At 37.5% G+C, this 18,027-nt stretch overlaps 1 protein-coding gene across 2 annotated transcripts; it reads left to right on the top strand.

The window, feature by feature from the left end:
- The first annotated feature begins 6,403 nt into the window (after window positions 1-6,403).
- LOC149821418 (protein NRT1/ PTR FAMILY 5.6-like) lies at window positions 6,404-15,866 on the top strand. 2 transcript variants are annotated; one of them, XM_089982595.1, is made up of 4 exons: window positions 6,404-6,613; window positions 6,714-6,931; window positions 8,915-9,036; window positions 14,925-15,866. In XM_089982595.1, exons 1-4 carry the CDS (start codon window positions 6,493-6,495, stop codon window positions 15,811-15,813), a joined length of 1,350 nt encoding a protein of 449 aa, XP_089838721.1. In that variant the 5' UTR covers window positions 6,404-6,492; the 3' UTR covers window positions 15,814-15,866. The 2 variants fall into 2 exon arrangements, with proteins under 2 accessions (XP_089838721.1, XP_089838720.1); XM_089982594.1 differs by having other exon boundaries at window positions 8,483-9,036.
- The last annotated feature ends 2,161 nt before the right edge of the window (window positions 15,867-18,027 follow it).

Raw genomic sequence — 18,027 nt, 5'->3', positions numbered from 1 at the left:
CCTTCAATCTATCACACCAAAGAGAAGAAAAGATACCAATGACAAGCGGTTGAAAAGCAAAGAAACTTTCAATCTCCTATCTAGGTCTCCCTCTTTTTATGGGCAAACTAAAGAAATCTTTTTGTGAACCCATGTTATCAAAGTTTAGAGATAGACTTGACTCTTGGTCTGGGAGATAGTTGTCAATGGTGGGTTAGATCATCCTTATTAAAGCAGTTCTCCAATCTATCCCATCTTACTGGCTAGGTGCATTTGTGTTACCTGCTTCTGCTTCCATCACTTCCATGCTGGAAAGATATATATGCAGATTTCTGTGGAAAGGTTCATCTAACTCCCAACATCCTCATCTTATCGATTGAAGTATTGTATGTTGCCTAAAAGAAGAAGATGGTTTGGGGCTTCATAAGATGACTGATCTTAATAGTGCATTTCTAGCCAAAACAACATGAAAAGTGGCACAAAACCTTCCTTCCCTATGAGTACAATTAATCAAAGAAAAATATTTAAAATATGAATCTCTATGGGCCCCTCTTCTCCAAAACAAAGGCTCACATGGATGGAAGAGTGTCAAAAGAGGTGTCAGCAACATTCAGGACCACATCCGATGAAGCATAGGAACGGGGGATCAAGCAGAGTTTTGGTTTGATCCTTGGTGTAACCAAAGTATTTTGATTCACCATTTACCTTCTAACTCCAACAAAGTGTTCTACAACAGTCTTCGGCATATTAAACTTCAGGATTGCATTGTCTCATCCATAAGCTCCAAATGCATCTATAGGAGTTCTGTGTTAGTCATTCCAAGATTTTTCATGGAGGAAGTGAACTCTCATAATTGGGATCCAAATAAGGAAGACTGTTTAAGCTGGCTTCCAAGTCAAATTTTTTTAATCAAAGTAGTATGGAATGTGATTCGGTCTTGCCATCAAAAGCTCCTGCTTATGCAAACTCTATCACCTCTGTGTTGTTTTGACTCTCAGATGAGCTGTTAACAACAAACTAATGACACAAGATCATTTGCCAAAGCTGGGGCATCATCTTCCCAATAGATGCTCCCTATGTGCTACGGACAATGAAGGTGTCGACCACCTGCTTCTAAGGTGCAAGTTCAGCAGAGAAATATGGTCTCAAGTGGCAGAGATGTTTGGAATCAGATGGTCCCCTACTAGTAATATCGAAGATTGTCTTGTGTCATAGCGCAATGTCAAAATAGTTGACAAATGCAAAAAGTGGTGCTAAGAAAGGATTTTTTAGATCCTGGTCTGGTTCACATGGATCTATCGAAATCAGGTTATCTTCAATAACAAAGCACCCAGTATGGTGAGTTATCAGATGGAAGACAGACTCACTGTGAGAGAACAAGTTATGCATGTGCTTCACAACTCTACCAGTCTCACTGTTTCTCGGTGGCGTAGACTATCAACATGGCTCCCTCTCAAGCCGGGCTGGTGGATTATATCACAACCAATGACATTTTGGATTTTCTGTCAGGGATAATTCTGGTTGGTTCCTTTTGGATGAATGTTTCTCCATAAAAGCCTCTCTAGAGTGCAGCGAGTGGTGTGGATGGATACATTTTCTTGAGAGGCTGACGAAGCAGGTTATATGTTCTCCCCCGGAACAGGCAAGTGTGTGTTCTCGGGTATAAATAAGCACCACGTATGTAAGCATGTGGGGCTTATTTTCCTATGTGTGTCTACATCACTTAGCATCGAAGTCTGGTGCATTTGCAAAGACTAAAGTATCCTTTCTCGCCATTAGCGCCATGAAACGACATTTTGAGTAATGTACCAAAATCTCCTCCAACCGGAAAATGGAGGATAACCTTTTGTTTTCGCCCTAAGAAACACCTATGCTTGAAGAGTCTCAACCTCAAAATATGTCATCCTCTCCATTCCGGATCACCCTTACACCTCTGGAGGAGCACCCTCTGCGTCGTCTACTGCCGTGAGAGCACCCTTTGCCGTCGTCTGTTGCCGGGGCACCTATTACTGTCATCTGCTGCCGAACCACCTTTTACCGTCGTCTGTTGTTGAACCACCCTTTGTCATGCAACCGAGGATCTATCAGATATTAAATAAAAAAGTGCAGATTCAAAAGTATACTCTGCAGGTAGTAGCTCCATGTTCTTCTGCAGAAGTTCTGACAATAACTCTGTATTAGGGGTCAGATCCCACATATCCTTTGCAAGCAAACAAACTCATTCGTAACGGCAACCCACTGCACCATTCAAATCGATACAATTTCTCATATGTTTGTTATGTTCAATATTGTTTCAATTGGTGGTTGTACATACTCATCAAAGAGAAATAATTGAATATCTTTACAAAGAATGGGTTGACCCTGCCAAAGGAAAGGTGATTCAGTTATCTGTAATGATCTTCGAGTTATTATTTACCATGCCAATAAAAGTAACAATTTACAGTATTAGCATATTTTGACGCGATTCATACGATAAATATTGTAATAATTGACACTAGCAAACACATAATATCTATTTACAATGATTCATACTTCAAATAATGTGCAATAAGTTTAATAAAAATCATTAACTGAGCAACGATTTGAACACACACATTGATGCACATATCGCATAATATACTACAAATCGATACGATAATTCAACATAATCACTTATTCATATTACAAATCGATACGATAAACGTAAGTACTGTTATGCCACACAAACCCTGGACAACGACAATCGTGGTAACTTCATAAATCATAAATACAGATCGCGAAGCCTGATCCATCAAATATTAAATGACACATATTTTGGTAACAAAGCCAAATCGACACGATTTATGATTTATGAGTTATGATTTATACGTTTAAAGCAGTAACAATTTATACATTTAACGCAGTAGCGATTTATGATATATAAAGTTACCAAGATTTGTACTCAAGTTTGTTAAATCGTACAATGAGGTTTATTGTTGAAGCACAAACATTATAACGATATATACTTATGAAGGGTGTAATTTATACATCGATTTGTAAGTTTGCAGCATCTATTTATATGTTTAAATTAGAAACAATTTATATGTTTGATGCAATAGCAATTTATAATTGTTGATGATAGTGATTCACGTGACAACTATTTAATTACAGGTACGACGCTTTAAAGCGATTTTTATAGAAATCGCTAAATGAGCAATGATTTGAACATGCAAATGGCTACCTCATGTTCCTACAACTGTTATTCCTCACGCACATGTTTCAATTACACACTACAAGTGTCTAAACCATAAACCATAAACCATAAACCATAAACCTAAACCCTAAATATCTTACTAAACCCTAACGACAAACACTAAACCCTTAATATATTACTAAACCCTAAACTCTAATCCTAAACCCTAAAAACTAACCGTAAACCATAACCCCTAAACCTGAAACCCTGAATCCTAAACCACAAACCCTAACCCTAACCCTAAACCCTAAACCCTAACCTTAAACCCTAAACACTAACCCTAAACCATAACCCCTAAACCATAAACCCTAAACCCTAAACCCTTTTCCCGAAACCCTAAACCCTTTACCCTAAACCCTAAACCCTAAATCATAAACCCTAAACCCTAAATCATAAACCCTAAACCGTAACCCCTAAACCATAACCCTAAACCCTAAACCCTAAACCCTAACCCTAAACCATAACCCTAAACCCTAAACCATAACCCCTAAACCCTGACCCTAAACCCTAAACCCTTAATATCTTACTAAACTCTTAATAAATTACTAAACCCTTAACCTTAAACCCTAGACCCTAAAATTTAGACCATAACTCTGAACCCCGAAACCCTAAACCCTAAACCCTAAACCCTAAACCCTAAATCCTAAACCCTAAACCCTAAACATTGTGTCGATTTGTTCTTTAGTTAGTCTAAACATTGTGTCAATTTATTTAAAGCTATTTCCTTTCCACCTTTTATGAATCAGTCATTAGGTAAATCGTGATACGACATATCGTTCACATAGAAAATGCTCGTGAAAGCAAATCGCGATAGGATATCGTTCACATAGACAAAGCTGATAAACGCAAATCTCGATGGGTCAAATCGTTAACGATTTAGGTTTGTTGCTGTACAGATCTTGATAGAACACTTCTTCTATAAAATAGTAATAACGATTTTCAACTTTAACTTAATTTCTGTTGCTATATAGATCGTGATAGAACACTTCTTCTATATAACAGTGATAGTGATTTACAACTTTTTAATAGTTATCAAGTTGTAAATCGATTTGTACTTTACTAAGTCTAAATGTCGTATCGATTTGTGTACACTTGCGTAAAACCCTATTCTATGTAAAACCCTACCCGACCTGTTGTCCATGTCTAACACTACAAGAAAAATGTTAATTAGCGACGAAAATTTGTGAGGGATTTTTTTTGTCGCAAATTTGCGACAGATTAGCTAGAGAAAACTTTCTTCATGAATCTGTTGCTAAGTAGCGGCAGATTAGCGATGAAAAACTTTTATCGCTAAACAATCGCTACTTAGCGACGGATTAGCGACACCAATTTTTTTGTCGCTAATTCTCAATACAAGAAAAACATTTTAGCGAGGAAATTTTTCCGTCGGTAATCTGTCGCTAATTAGCGACGGAAAAATTCCGTCGCTAATTTTTTATTTAAACCGACATCGCTCGATTTAAACTGACTTCTTTGTTGGACGGCGACGTCGATGAGCGCGTTGGTTTACGAAGGACGGCGGTGCCGGAGAGCATGCATGTGGGTTCACGGAGGACGGCGATGCCAGAGAGCATGCTGGTTCACGAAGGACGACGATGTCGGAGAGCATGCATGTCAGTTCACGGAGGACGGCGACGCCGAAGAGCATGCATGCCGATTCACGGAGGACAACGACGCCGGAGAGCATGCATGCCGGTTCACGGAGGACGGCGACGCTGGAGAGCATGTCGGTTCACGGAGGATGGTGATGCCGGTTCACGGAGGATGACGACGCCGGTTCACGGAGGATGACGACGAGGCATAGCTATCGTTGGAGGACGCCGACGCCGGAGAGCACACCGGTTCACGGAGGACAGTGATGCTAGAGAGCACCGGTTCAGAGAGGATGGTATAAGTCTGGCGACGAGGCAGAATTGTTGTTCTATGCAATGCCTGTCGGGTGCGGTACAAGTCTGGCTTATTGCTACTGAAATATCGCTCGACAGGGATCACTTTTTTTTTGTTTTTAAAATTTAGTGACGGATAATGTCCTTCGCTAATCTATCACAAATTAACGACGAAAGTAACGACATATAAGTTTTTTCGCTAATTAGCGAGCAAAAATTCATGATGGGCATTATCCATCGCTAATCTGTCGCTAAACAGTTTAGCGACGACTTAGCAACGGATTAGCGATGGATATAGTCCGTCGCTAATCCACGATTTTCTTGTAGTGTAAAACCCTAATCTATTTAACCTCTCTTCATCTTTTTTGTGGCAGTGCAGCTTCTTCTTCTTCTTCTTTTTTCTCCTCCGCCTTCTTCTTCTTCTTCACCCTTGTATTTTTTTTTCTTTTTTGTTCTTGTGTTCCTTCTACCTGTGCTTGATAGATGAGTTTTAATGCTGATAACGTAGTTGTTTCACGTTGTGAGGAAAGATCTGTATAATCTTCGATGATGATTATGGTTGTTATCTTCTGTGTAATTTGGTTTAGCAAAACAAAAACAAAAGTTGTTCTTTGCTCGGGCAATGATTTGATAGTATCAAGATATTTTGAAAAATTCATGGTACCATGGTTAAATGATAGTACCTATGTCTCACGATACAATCATGGTACAATGGTTAAATTATAATATCATGATATTTTGAAAATATTGGTATATTTTAGTGGTTTAAAACGTGGACTAAAATATCTTTTTTTAGTGATATTTTCAAAATATATCATATATTTGTCACCATGATTGTTGCATGCTGTCGGGATCCCAAAGAATTCACATCTTTGAATCCCACGTTTCTTGACTTGTTATATACATGCAAGCATCACAAAAAACAGAACCTAAATTTGGAGATTCCTTTCTAATTCAGAGGCTGATATTCTCCGACTTTGTTCAAATAAGTGATTAGTCCAAGATGACTACTTGTAGCACCAACCCCACACTGCCTAACTTCCACTTAAGGCTTTTTGTTTTTTTTCTATAGGCAATTCAGGCGGGGGTTAGGCACGACCCCTACCACCTACTTAATAGAACGTTAAGATCTTAAAAAAAAGGAAAAAACCTCCTTCCACACATCTTTATTAGGTCATATCATTGACTTTATAAGGACGACCAAGAGATATCCCTAAAGTTTAGCAGGGAAGAGAATAAGAATAAAAATAATAAAAAGATGGAAAACTAGTTAAAGTAAGGAATCAACCTTATAAATACCCAGCAACATGATTCCATTCTCATGCATCAAATAAAGTAATTCTACCTTCAGCAAGCTGTCATATTTACTCTTTTTTGCATCAGTCTTTCATTCCACATTTACTGAAATCTTTGGCCATGGAGTCTGGAAGGGAAACTGGTGGCAAGGAATTGATTCATGATTCATCTGTTGATTACAAGGGGAGAGTCCCTCTCAGGATCTCCACTGGGGGATGGAGGGCTTCACTCTTCATCATTGGTAGATTTTCCTTGGCTTCTGATACAATTTTTTTGCTTTTTGTTCTTTTGTATTGTGATTTCTGCTTTATCAAGTCTTTCTCTGTTCCTTCTATTGAAAGGGGTTGAGTTCTCTGAGAGGCTAAGTTATTATGGGATAGCCTCAAACCTCATCATATATCTGACCAAGGTGCTTCAACAAGATGTCAAAACAGCTGCAAAGAATGTCAATGATTGGATTGGGGTCACCACTGTGGTGCCTCTTGTTGGTGGTTTTCTGGCTGATGCTTATATGGGCCGATTTTGGATGGTCTTGATTTCCTCCATAATATATCTACTGGTATGTTAATCTTCTCATTTCACACACAAGAACATGCACATTTTCTTTTCCTACCATCAGAAACTTGAGAATAAATTGCTAGATAAGACACATGACCACATACCCAAAGATATGACACTCATTTCCATTTCTTTGAGCATAAGCAGAATTCATGAGATACACCAAAAGCTTTCTTGTTTGAGAGCAGGTCAAATGATCAACCGGGTACTTAACTACTTGGCCTGCGCAAAACACAGAAAATCGCTGCGCGAAATAGAGAAATTCATTCATACTTTCTTTCTATCATGTGACATCTCGTCACTCAATCCTGTAATTCTTCCAATCTTCCAAACATATCAATGCATACATATTTTTCCTTCAAAAAAAATAGAGAAATTCACTGCCCACCCCACACACAATGATATGGCAGTCTCATTTCCATGTCTTTGAGTACAAGCAAAAGTCATGAGATACACGAAAGGCTTTCCTTGTTTGAGAGAAAACCCAATGATAGGACCAGGTACTTAACTACTTAGCCCACAGAAAACACAGAAAATCACCTCGTGAAACAGCGAAAATTGCGAGAGCAGATCTGGTGATTTGACATCTTCACCGTCCATTGCTTCATCCCACAAGGACCTCATGCTCCTTGTGTATAGGGCTGGTAAACCAACCAAACATGGCATGTTCGGGCTAGGCTCTTTTAGTAGTGGATTGAGCCTGTGGCTCCCCTCGTGTTTATGTTTAGCCGAGCCGAGCTAAGCTCAGCTCGTCCCTGAATGAGATGAGCCTTACATGAACATGAGCTGGCTCGTGTAAGAGCATTCCATGTTATTTATACATAGTATATACATTTTTATATATTATACTTGAAAATATATATCTTTTTATAAATTACACTTAATAATCAATATTTTATGTATATATTTTTCATTCATCCTTCTTTTATATATATATATATATATATATATATATATATATATATATATATATATATATATATTTCATGCATTCTTCCTTTTATATGTTACACACAATATATATTATCCATAAAAATATATATATTATCTATACGAGAGCCGAGCCGAGCTGAGCTGAACACCTTGTGTTTGGGCTTGACTCTTTTAAGCTAAACGAGCGGCTTGTGGCTCGGCTCGCCAAGTATAAGAACAGATCACAAACTGCTCTGTTCGTTTACCAGCCCTACTTGTGTACATTGTGGACGGTGAGGATGCATGGCAGATCACTTGATCTGCTCTTGAATATTGCTGCGTTAATTACATGCAGCATTTTCTGCTGTTTCAAGCATCGATTTTGTGCTGATCCAATCACTGGATCTTCTCTCTCCTTCTTGTGGTCTCAATAAATCAAGTAGTACAGTACTGAAATACTTTACCCATATCATGTCTTTCAAGACAAGTAAATTCATGAACTACACCAAAAGCTTTCCTTGTTTTGATTTCAACAATTAATACAGTACAGTACCCAAATAACGCTAACCATATAATAGCTCTTTTTCTTGGTTTTATAACAAGAACTCTGATTTTTCTTTTTTCTTTTTTATTGAACCAGGGCCTAGGCCTGCTGACCCTATCAGAGTTGGTTCCATTCCTCAAGCCACCAACATGCACCGCCATCAACATATGCAACAAATCTACAAAGACCCATAAGATTGCATTCTTCTTGGCTCTGTACCTCATCTCCTTAGGCACAGGAGGGCACAAGCCTTCACTAGAGAGCTTTGGGGCAGACCAGTTTGATGAGGATGATGATGTTGAGAGGAAGAAGAAGATCTCTTTCTTCAACTGGTGGTACTTTGGCCTTTGCAGTGGGGTTGTGCTTGGTGTGACCGTCATAGTCTACATACAGGACCATGTGAGTTGGGGTGCTGGGTTCGGTGTGCTTACTGCTACTACAGCCATAGCAATTGTCATCTTGGTCATTGGGGTGCCCTATTATAGGTATAGGGTACCCCATGGGAGCCCACTGACCCCAATGTTGCAGGTTTTGGTTGCAGCCATAGCCAAGAGGAAGCTGCCTCACCCTTCTGACCCTTCACAGCTCTATGAATTGGTGACACCAACACAAGTAGGGGGGAGACTCTTGCGTCACACGCATAGGATGAGGTATGAATGTGCCACCGTACACTAAGATTCCCCAGTTTTGGGATTCTTTTTTTTTTGTATATATATTTACATGGAGAAGCCACCCCCAAGGTCTGCCTGCCGTACTTATGATCACTGTCCTGGCAGTGTAAAACTCCGTGAGCTTACTTTTTCCTCCAAGGGAGTAGCCACACTTCGGCTCGCGCAAGGAGTTCCTTCTGGAATTGCTTTCGAGTGCTTTTGGTGTATAGTTAACTCCAATAGATGCATGCCGCCATCTCTTCTTGGCTCACATATTAAAAGAGAGTAAAGAAACCCCTTTTTTTAATGCGTCACAAGGGGTTAGCAATAGGAATGGGAGAGGAGATGAGTGGCTCATGGCTCAGCTCATGTTATTCAAACTCATGAATTAGGTGCACCAAGCCGAATATACCAACAACAAATGTTCATCTAGTATAGATTCATCAACTAGTAATTAACATATTTTACATATAAACCAGTGTTTTAGATGGTATAGGCTCATCAACTAGTAATAAACATATTTTACATATATTTTATTTATGGTTGAAGTGATTGGCTTACGGTCAATAAGTTTAGAATTATATTAACTATTACTTAGGGCTTTGAATCAATGTATTTATTTTGTTCAGTTTGAACTTGGTTCAGTAGGTTTAGAGTTGAAATGATTCAGTGGGGGGCAGGATTAGGTGGTTGGAATGATCATTCCAATCACTTATTCAACGAGTCCCTTGCTAGGGTATCTTTGTGGGCCCCATGTCTTGCCATCCTTATCCCATTCATTGAGGGGATTGGTTGAATAAACTTACACGTTTGAGAGTTTTGGACCTTAGCTACATGAGGATTTGATGCTGATATGTCACGGGACCCATGCTCATAGCATAGTGACAAATCTCGTGATATTTATGAAAAAAATTCTAAAATATTACGAGAAATTATCTAAAAGTTAAAAATGGTAATTTCTCGTGATATTTTTCATGGCAACATAAATATCATGTTTTAATCATGTTATTTATATATTTATCAGCTATTTATTGTAAAAACCATGTGTTTTTTATTTTAAATATTTTATTATTATTTTTAAAAAAAAATTATTGCCAAGATTTTGCTAAAAAATGCAAGACTTACAAAAAAATTATTTTTTGCGAGTTTTTGGCTGCCGAGATCTTGCAATTTTTTTTTTTTTAACTTTTGTCACTGTGGCTCATATCCATGGAATGAAAACCTTTGCATGTAGTGAGTAGCCGAAATAAATATTGGGACATATTACATGACAAACTTTGGCACATGTTAGAGACACATTTATATTTTTATTAGGTTTTAATATGTTATTTATTTTCATAGTTTTTTTTCTTAATGATGTGGAACTTAATCCCTAATTTCTACATGTCCAGTTAAGAAATATATTTTCATAATGCTTATGTCGCAATTAAGCTAGCAGCACTCAATGCGATAAACCATTATTTACCTTTAAAAGTGAGAAATTTTTTAAATAATGGTTATTTTTAGAGGAACAATGAGTGCTTTTTTAGAAAAGTGTATCTTAGTAATTTGAATTTAAAAAAATAAGAGTGACTTTTTACCATAAAAATAACTATGTATCAAAAACAATTGAATCGCTTTTAAGCATTTTTTATTATTTTAATTGGTTAAACAATGCTGAGTTAAAAGGTTTAAACTTAGATAAACCCTTTTGTATTGTAATAAGAATATAAAAAATATGTCTTGTATATATATAAGATATTCGAAAGTACTTGTCCTCGTGTTTCTCTCTCTCTCTCATTTTTTTCTGAATAATCGAGTCATACCTTTCATGTAAATCAATAATTCAGTGTCTCGTATCCATATCTCTGCGTTTATACATGTGACAGCTAAGAACAGATCTGATCATATTAGCAATATTCAATCTCCACCGCATATCTTCAGTTGGTACAGATGTGCATGGGCCCCACACTCACAGTTGCCAATTGAAGTTGCACGGCTCCGAAGTGAAGTGTGTGTTGGGGGACCCAAATATGACGTTGATTGATCATATACAACATGATCTATTCATGCCACGCCAAAGCAGTTACAGTCACATTGATACAACTATCATCGGTTATATTCAATCTTGACCACACAACTCGCTTGGGATATGTGAGAATGAGGCTCACATGCACCCGTCAAGTGAGATATCTTGAGATGATAGAATATGACCAATAATTTGGTCATATACAATATGTCTGTAACTGCTCTCCATGTACTATGGTATTGGAACATTGGTTTTTGAGTAAAATTGTCAATCATCCTCAAAAAATTTCAAGGCATCACTATGAACTATACGAAACTAAGCTCCGAGAGGGGGTTGGCGTAGTGGGGTTGAGCTTCCTCCCTTGAAGTATCACCCGTATGTGATATGAAGTGGATCTGATCTAGCTGTTCACCTTGGCTGGCAGGTGGTAAACCATTCCACGAAGAGAAAGAATGCGCACATCCTCGTCATGAATGACTATATATCAACATATGTTAATTTTATGCAAACAATATTAGATCAAACTATACTGTATAAAATAAATTATACAAAAATATTCACTATCATATAAGAACAACATTAAATTAACTTGTTTTTAATAAAAAAAGAACATAAAGGCAGAAGATAGAGCAATAATACATGCACTTACAATACACTTTCTTTGTGAATCTAGATACTTTGTCAACACTTCAATAGGTAGATGTTCAATTGCATTTATATCAAATTTTGGGTAGCTATGAGTCCATCAACTAATTAAGACTTTTTGGCAACACAGGGTCTTCCTTCTTCGTGTGTGATGTAGACATGCTGCAGTAACCGCTATACATTTAGGTGGTCACGGTTTCATTCTTACATACATTTTATTTTTACTAATTTTTTTTCTAAATTTTAATTCTCCATGTAGTTCTTAACAACCATCTATGGAATAAAAAATTAATTATTGGATGACAAATTCCAGTATCTGTCAAGGAAATTTAGTTTGTGTTATATTTCCAAATAAGATCCTTAAAAATGATGACTTTTCATATTTATAATTGTTTTCACATTATGACAATTTTAATTCGACAGTTTCATCTCATGATAAAGTTGATTGTTGGATACTACTTTAAAAGACTTCTTTCTTTCATGTTTTTTACTTTTTGTATGTTTTGCAATATTGTGCTCATGCAAGTTGTATAACAATGGAACTCTATTCTTACTAAGATGTTCACATTTACATGCACTGCATTATGAGAGTATGGCCATGAAAGCATGAATACAAACACATTGACAAACATTTAAAACAAGAAAGTAACATCTTCATATTTTACAACATTCAGTAATACTATCATTACAAAGTGAAAGAAATTTACAAAAATAAAAATCTAACTAATGGCTAACAATGAGGCCATTTAGGTTTTCTTTGGAACCCACTAACTGAAAGTATAACACAACTAAAGGACTGAATTAAGAGATCTCTCCATTTCAATATTACAAATAATTATTCAATTGTTAGAAGGATTTCTTTATATCTAAAGGTGATTCTGACAATTTTCAAACCTTCATTTTTTCTTATTGAATACCATCTCATTGTTCATAATATCTAACCGTTCTTTTAGTTCAGGAGGACTCATAGCTTTAAAAGAGTTCAATAGATCATCCAACTCTTCAAGGAAAAGAGATTTATCTATTCTACAATTAAACAAATACAATAATTGTTCAGGTAAAATTGATCACTACCCTATTGAGTCTTTTAGGACCATAGAATGATAACTTTCAGTGACTGAAATCATAAGTTTTCTAAGATATTCTATAAAGCCAACATCTCTACTTTCTGCCTAACATTTATTCTAACGGTAGAACTTACAAACTTTTGATGCCTTTGGCTAACATACGAAGATACACCTAAGACTTTTCATGTCTAATTACTTCGTTGCCAGAACAATAATCAACTTCTACAAAAAGTAGTAAAAATGACCCACCATTAATCAAAACAGAAACAACATTTAGTAGTAAAAAACAAATATGAAGTGCACTTTGTGTTTCATATATATCACAAGATGATCAAGAATAAATATCCAAACATCCTTAAATGTATTGCAATCAGACAGTGAAAGATGATGTATTTCTCATAGTCTGCAAGACTATCTATGAGAGCATGAAATAAAATCACAAATTCATGCATTGTTACAATAAGATAAAATGCAGCAACTCAGAGAAAGAATAAGCATCTATTAGAAGTAATATTAGAAGTAACGTGCACTCCTTGGAATAAATGTTTCCAAGAATTATTTTTCTAAGGATGTTGTTATAGTTGTATATATAATTGATAGGATGTCTCTAATAGTCTTGTAAGTAAATCTTTAAAGAGACATTGAAAGCCTCAAGAGTTGGATGTATATCTACTTTAACTTACCATGCGTGTATAAGGATAAACTTAATCCTATGGCTCAAAAAATGCACCTCCATAGTCCACTCTCCTTTACAGAAAAAGATTGTCATGTCCCATGGACATGACTTTTTTTTTAAGATATCCCATATTTTTCCTAGGTAAAAGCAAGGGTCAGTTACAAGCATAGCCACAAATATTGGTCTCAACAAGGAAAAACTTGCAATAATATAGGTTTGTTTAATAAATATAAAAAAATAGCACTTAAAAAAATTAAAAAATACAAAAATAGCATAAATACATAAAAAATAGTATATTTAGTTAATGTATAAAAAGTTTGCATCTTCGTAGGTTGGGTTTGACACCTACGACAATGAGGGAAGAAGAAGAAAGAGAAGAGAAGAGAATGGGAAGGAAGAAGAGAGAGAGATACCTTCAAGAAGGAGGTTGGGCTTTGATGGCATCACTCGAGTAAGGAGGAGGGATGTCAAAAAGAGAGAAAACAGAAAAAAAGTTTAAAAGGGCTCATCGGGCCCTAATTATGGACTCAATAACGACGGCATAAATGTTGTTGTTATAGAGTCTGTAAGTATATCATATAACAATGATATACATGGTCGTTGTTATTGAGTAAAACCTTATAACAGTAACATTTATACGTTGTCGTTATTCATCTTTAACGACGAGATTAATTATCGATTGTTAAATACTTTTGTTAAAGTGTTTTTAATAGTAATATTTAATGTCCAAAGAATGTTGTCATTAAAGACATATCTTTAATGAGATATATAAAGTTGTTGTTATAGGTATGTTTATAACAATGGCATGTGTGTCATAGTTGTTCAATCGTGATGACTTTTAGTATCACCATTAAAGTGCCGCCACTATTGACCCTCATCCTCATAGTGGCTATATAATGTCATCGTTATAAACATACATCTAATGGTGATAGCTAAGGTCACCAGTTTAAGTATGTTTATAACAACGACATAGTTAATTGGCATATAATATCGCTGTTATAAATAATATCTTAAGGCACCATTATAGACATGCCCATAATGGCAACATTTGTTCGGGGCCAAGGTAATCACGGGGATATCTAAAGTCACCGTTATTGCTCAGTCAATAGTGGAGAATTTTTATTTCGCTGTTAAAGAGTCGTCACTATTGACCCTGAACTTTGTAGTGTGTGGATGCGCTTGGCATAATGAATTTGCTAAGAATCAACCACTGGATCCTATATTTTCGATGAAAAAAATGTGATTTTTGAATGCTTGAATATTATGAAGATTATGAGCCATTGATTTTAAAGCCTTAAAAAAAACTTGTCTGTGCATCAAAATCGAATGATTCAGGAGCAAGTTCTTATAAAACCAAACCGGTTAAATTCAATAGAAAAGAACAAAAAAATCATGAAAATCACGGTTCACACCTTAGTTCTCATATTCTAGTGACTCATTATATATATATATATATAACTAGTCTGACGAACCATTACTAAACCTTGCTCAGGTTTCTCGACAAAGCTGCCATCATCGATCAAGCAGCAGTCCTTTGTCGATCGAGCAGCACAGCGAGTGACAAGGAGAAATGCTCATGGAGGCTAGCGACGGTAACACAGGTGGAGGAGACGAAGCAGCTCATTTCCATGGTGCCCATCTGGGTCTCCACCATCGCCTTCGGCCTCTGCATCGCGCAGGGCCAGACCTTCTTCATCAAGCAAGGCGTCATCATGAACCGAGCCCTCACACAGCACTTCTCCATCCCACCAGCCTCCCTCCTCTCCTTCTCCGCGCTCTCCATGATAGCCTTTGTCTCCGTCTACGACCGTCTCCTCGTCCCCGCCCTCCGGCGGCTCACCGGCGACGAGAGAGGGATCACCATCCTTCAAAGGATAGGCATAGGCATGGCTTTCTCTATTGCTTGTATGGTCTCCGCCGCACTCACAGAGAAGAAACGCAGAGATAACTCTTCGATACCCATCAGTGTCTTCTGGCTCTCCCCACAGTTCATCCTCTTGGGCATCTCGGATGTCTTCACTTTGGTGGGTCTCCAGGAATACTTCTATGATCAAGTGCCTGACAACATGAGGAGCCTCGGAATCGCTTTCTATCTCAGTGTGGTTGGTGTTTCCAGCTTTATCAGTAGCCTCTTGATCAGTGTTGTTGATTCAGTGACTAGTAGAGGAGGGAAGAGGAGTTGGTTTGCTAAGGATCTCAACAAGAGCAGGCTTGATTACTTCTACTGGTTGTTGGCTGTGCTCAGTGGGATCAATTTGTGTGTGTATGTGTGGTTTGCTCAGAAGTATTCGTACAAGAGTGTGGATAAGAGTAAAAAAGGAGTGGTTGGGCGCTCGCTTGATCTTGATGATGTTGGTCATGAGTTGAGGATGATGACTTAAAAAGATTGTGTAAATTAATTATAATAACCACATGCAAGTATCTTGCACAATAATTTGTAATGGATGGCTTTTTTTTCTTTTTTTGACAGAAAATGTTTTTTTTATGAGAAAAATATTCAGATTACATTGATTACATACAAAGAATTTCATTCAGCGGCATAGAGTGAGAGAGATCACTCAATGTCGTATAAAAAGAAAAGACCTACAGGAAATCAAGGACAACAAGCTTTTTAAAGTAAAGTCTGATAACAAGCTCGCGCTTAGCAGCCTTGGCAACTGTGGTTTAGGTTTGATTCTTGGGAGTGTCACTTCCTTAAGCAAGCCGATGCCTATAGGGGAGAGGGTGGTGTGTGTTCTCCCCCGAAGACGGCCGTTAGCTACATCTCGTGTTTGGGGGTCCCAATGAGCATCACGTATAAGAGCTCATGGAGCTTGTATCCCCCATGTGTGTCGGCATCACTTAGCGCCTATAGGGTAATTAAGGGTCTTAGCCACTGAGTTTTATGCCTTTGGTATGACGATCGTAAGTATGGCAGGCTTAAGCCAGTGCGACCAGGTCTTCAAGCCCAGTTTTCTTCCTAATTTTCTTAAAAATTTCTCATAATTTTCTTTTGCCAAGGTATTTTTCAACTCCAAGATTTGTGACATTGGTCAAATAGAGGTTTAGGTTTTGAAAATAAGTTAGGCAAGCTCAATATCACAATATCTGCCTCACTAAAAATAAGGTATGTTAAGTTGCCTATCAGATTGGCAGCTTCAACCAAACCTGTTTTGCTCACAGTTAGGTTCCACTCATCCCCTATGTCATCCCCCATCTTCATAAATCTTATGATTGAGGTTTTTTGATCAAATCTGACCCTGTAGATGGATTCAGCATGGTCGAATTAATAAGAAATGACCTTTGGATCTTTTTTTTTTGGTGAAAAATATGCTTTTTAAATCACAAAATTTGTATTTTATCAACCTTTGATTTTTGAATTGCCAAAAAAACCTATGCACAAATTGAATTTCAGCAATTTAAATTTCAATCTTCACTAAATGAAATGAATGATGTAGATCACATCTATGAAGTCTGATTTGATCAAAACAACTTGAGTCAATGAAATCCCAATGAGGGGGTATGAAGATAGGGATGAGTGGATCTGATTTGGTTTGCCTGTTGGGCAATTAACATCAAGACGTCCATTAGAATCATCAACTCCAAATTGAATCATGCTACATGCCCACAAGGTGGCTTTGTCAACTTCTTTGTTTCTGCACATTTAGCATGGATAAGGTAAAATGGCGCTTTACAATGCTATTGTAAAACACCAACACCAGACATGACAAGTGTCCTAATTGAATTGACACGCCAATAGCTAGTGTGTCTCATTAAATGGGACAGGCCTTACGTTTCATGTGTGCTGCTGCACCTGATCACCCACCATCTTTGGTTGGATCCAACAGCTGACAGGCTGTATCCCGAAGATGGAGGGCCATAAAAGTGTGCACATTGCACCTGATCCTTCCTCCTATCAGACATAAGGTTCAAGTGAAGCCATCAACCAGATTAGCTGAATCAAGTGAAAAGTGATTGGGTAAGGCACCAACCTCAAGAGGAGATCCAGTGATCAGACAGTAAATTGCAAGATGCTCTGTCCCAATGCGCGCCATCCTTTCACTGGGCAACTCAGCCGAGCATTGAACCTTTTTTTGATATTTACATGGAGAAACCACCCCCACGATGAAAGACCTAGCCATAGGTGCTGGCTTTACCTGCCGTACTTATGGTCATTGTCCTGGCCTGAGGGCTTATCTCTTGCCCTTAGAGAGTTGCCAAGCTTTGGTTTGCGCAAGGAGTGACTCCCGTGAGATTTGAATCTAGACCACCTACCTAGCCGCTTATCAGGCCAATGGCTTCAAAGTGAACCCCGTCTCTTGGGGAAAAAAGATCCTATGAAAAATATTGCCATATGCAAAATAATAAACTGGTTAAATATATAGCTGATATCATTTTAAGGGAACAATCAGTTTTTTCCATTGGCATGCCATATGTAGTTCAAATCATAGACTTACAGTTGTAAACAATTTAGATTTGGGTTGGGTATGGTGAATCCATATCTGACTAATTGGATACTGGCTAACCAGAGTTGGTGTAACGATCCTGATTTATAGCTTGATTTTTCTCATGATTTTTTTTTTAACTTAGCAAAATATGCAAATCGGGATTAATTG

Source organism: Nuphar pumila, chromosome 12 (assembly GCF_984573655.1).
Source record: "Nuphar pumila chromosome 12, dmNupPumi1.hap1.1, whole genome shotgun sequence".
In the NCBI taxonomy this organism is placed as follows: domain Eukaryota; kingdom Viridiplantae; phylum Streptophyta; class Magnoliopsida; order Nymphaeales; family Nymphaeaceae; genus Nuphar; species Nuphar pumila.
Note: the sequence above shows the minus strand (reverse complement) of the source record. Positions and strands in the feature narration are given on the sequence as shown.

What these genes read in the sequence shown, in the direction of transcription:
- LOC149821418 (XM_089982594.1), top strand. Translation starts at nt 6,493, where the DNA reads ATGGAGTCTGGAAGGGAAACTGGTGGCAAGGAATTGATTCATGATTCA. An exon ending in GGCTTCACTCTTCATCATTG is followed by an intron (nt 6,614 to 6,713) that starts GTAGATTTTCCT and finishes TTCTATTGAAAG; the next exon opens with GGGTTGAGTTCTCTGAGAGG. An exon ending in CCTCCATAATATATCTACTG is followed by an intron (nt 6,932 to 8,482) that starts GTATGTTAATCT and finishes TTATTGAACCAG; the next exon opens with GGCCTAGGCCTGCTGACCCT.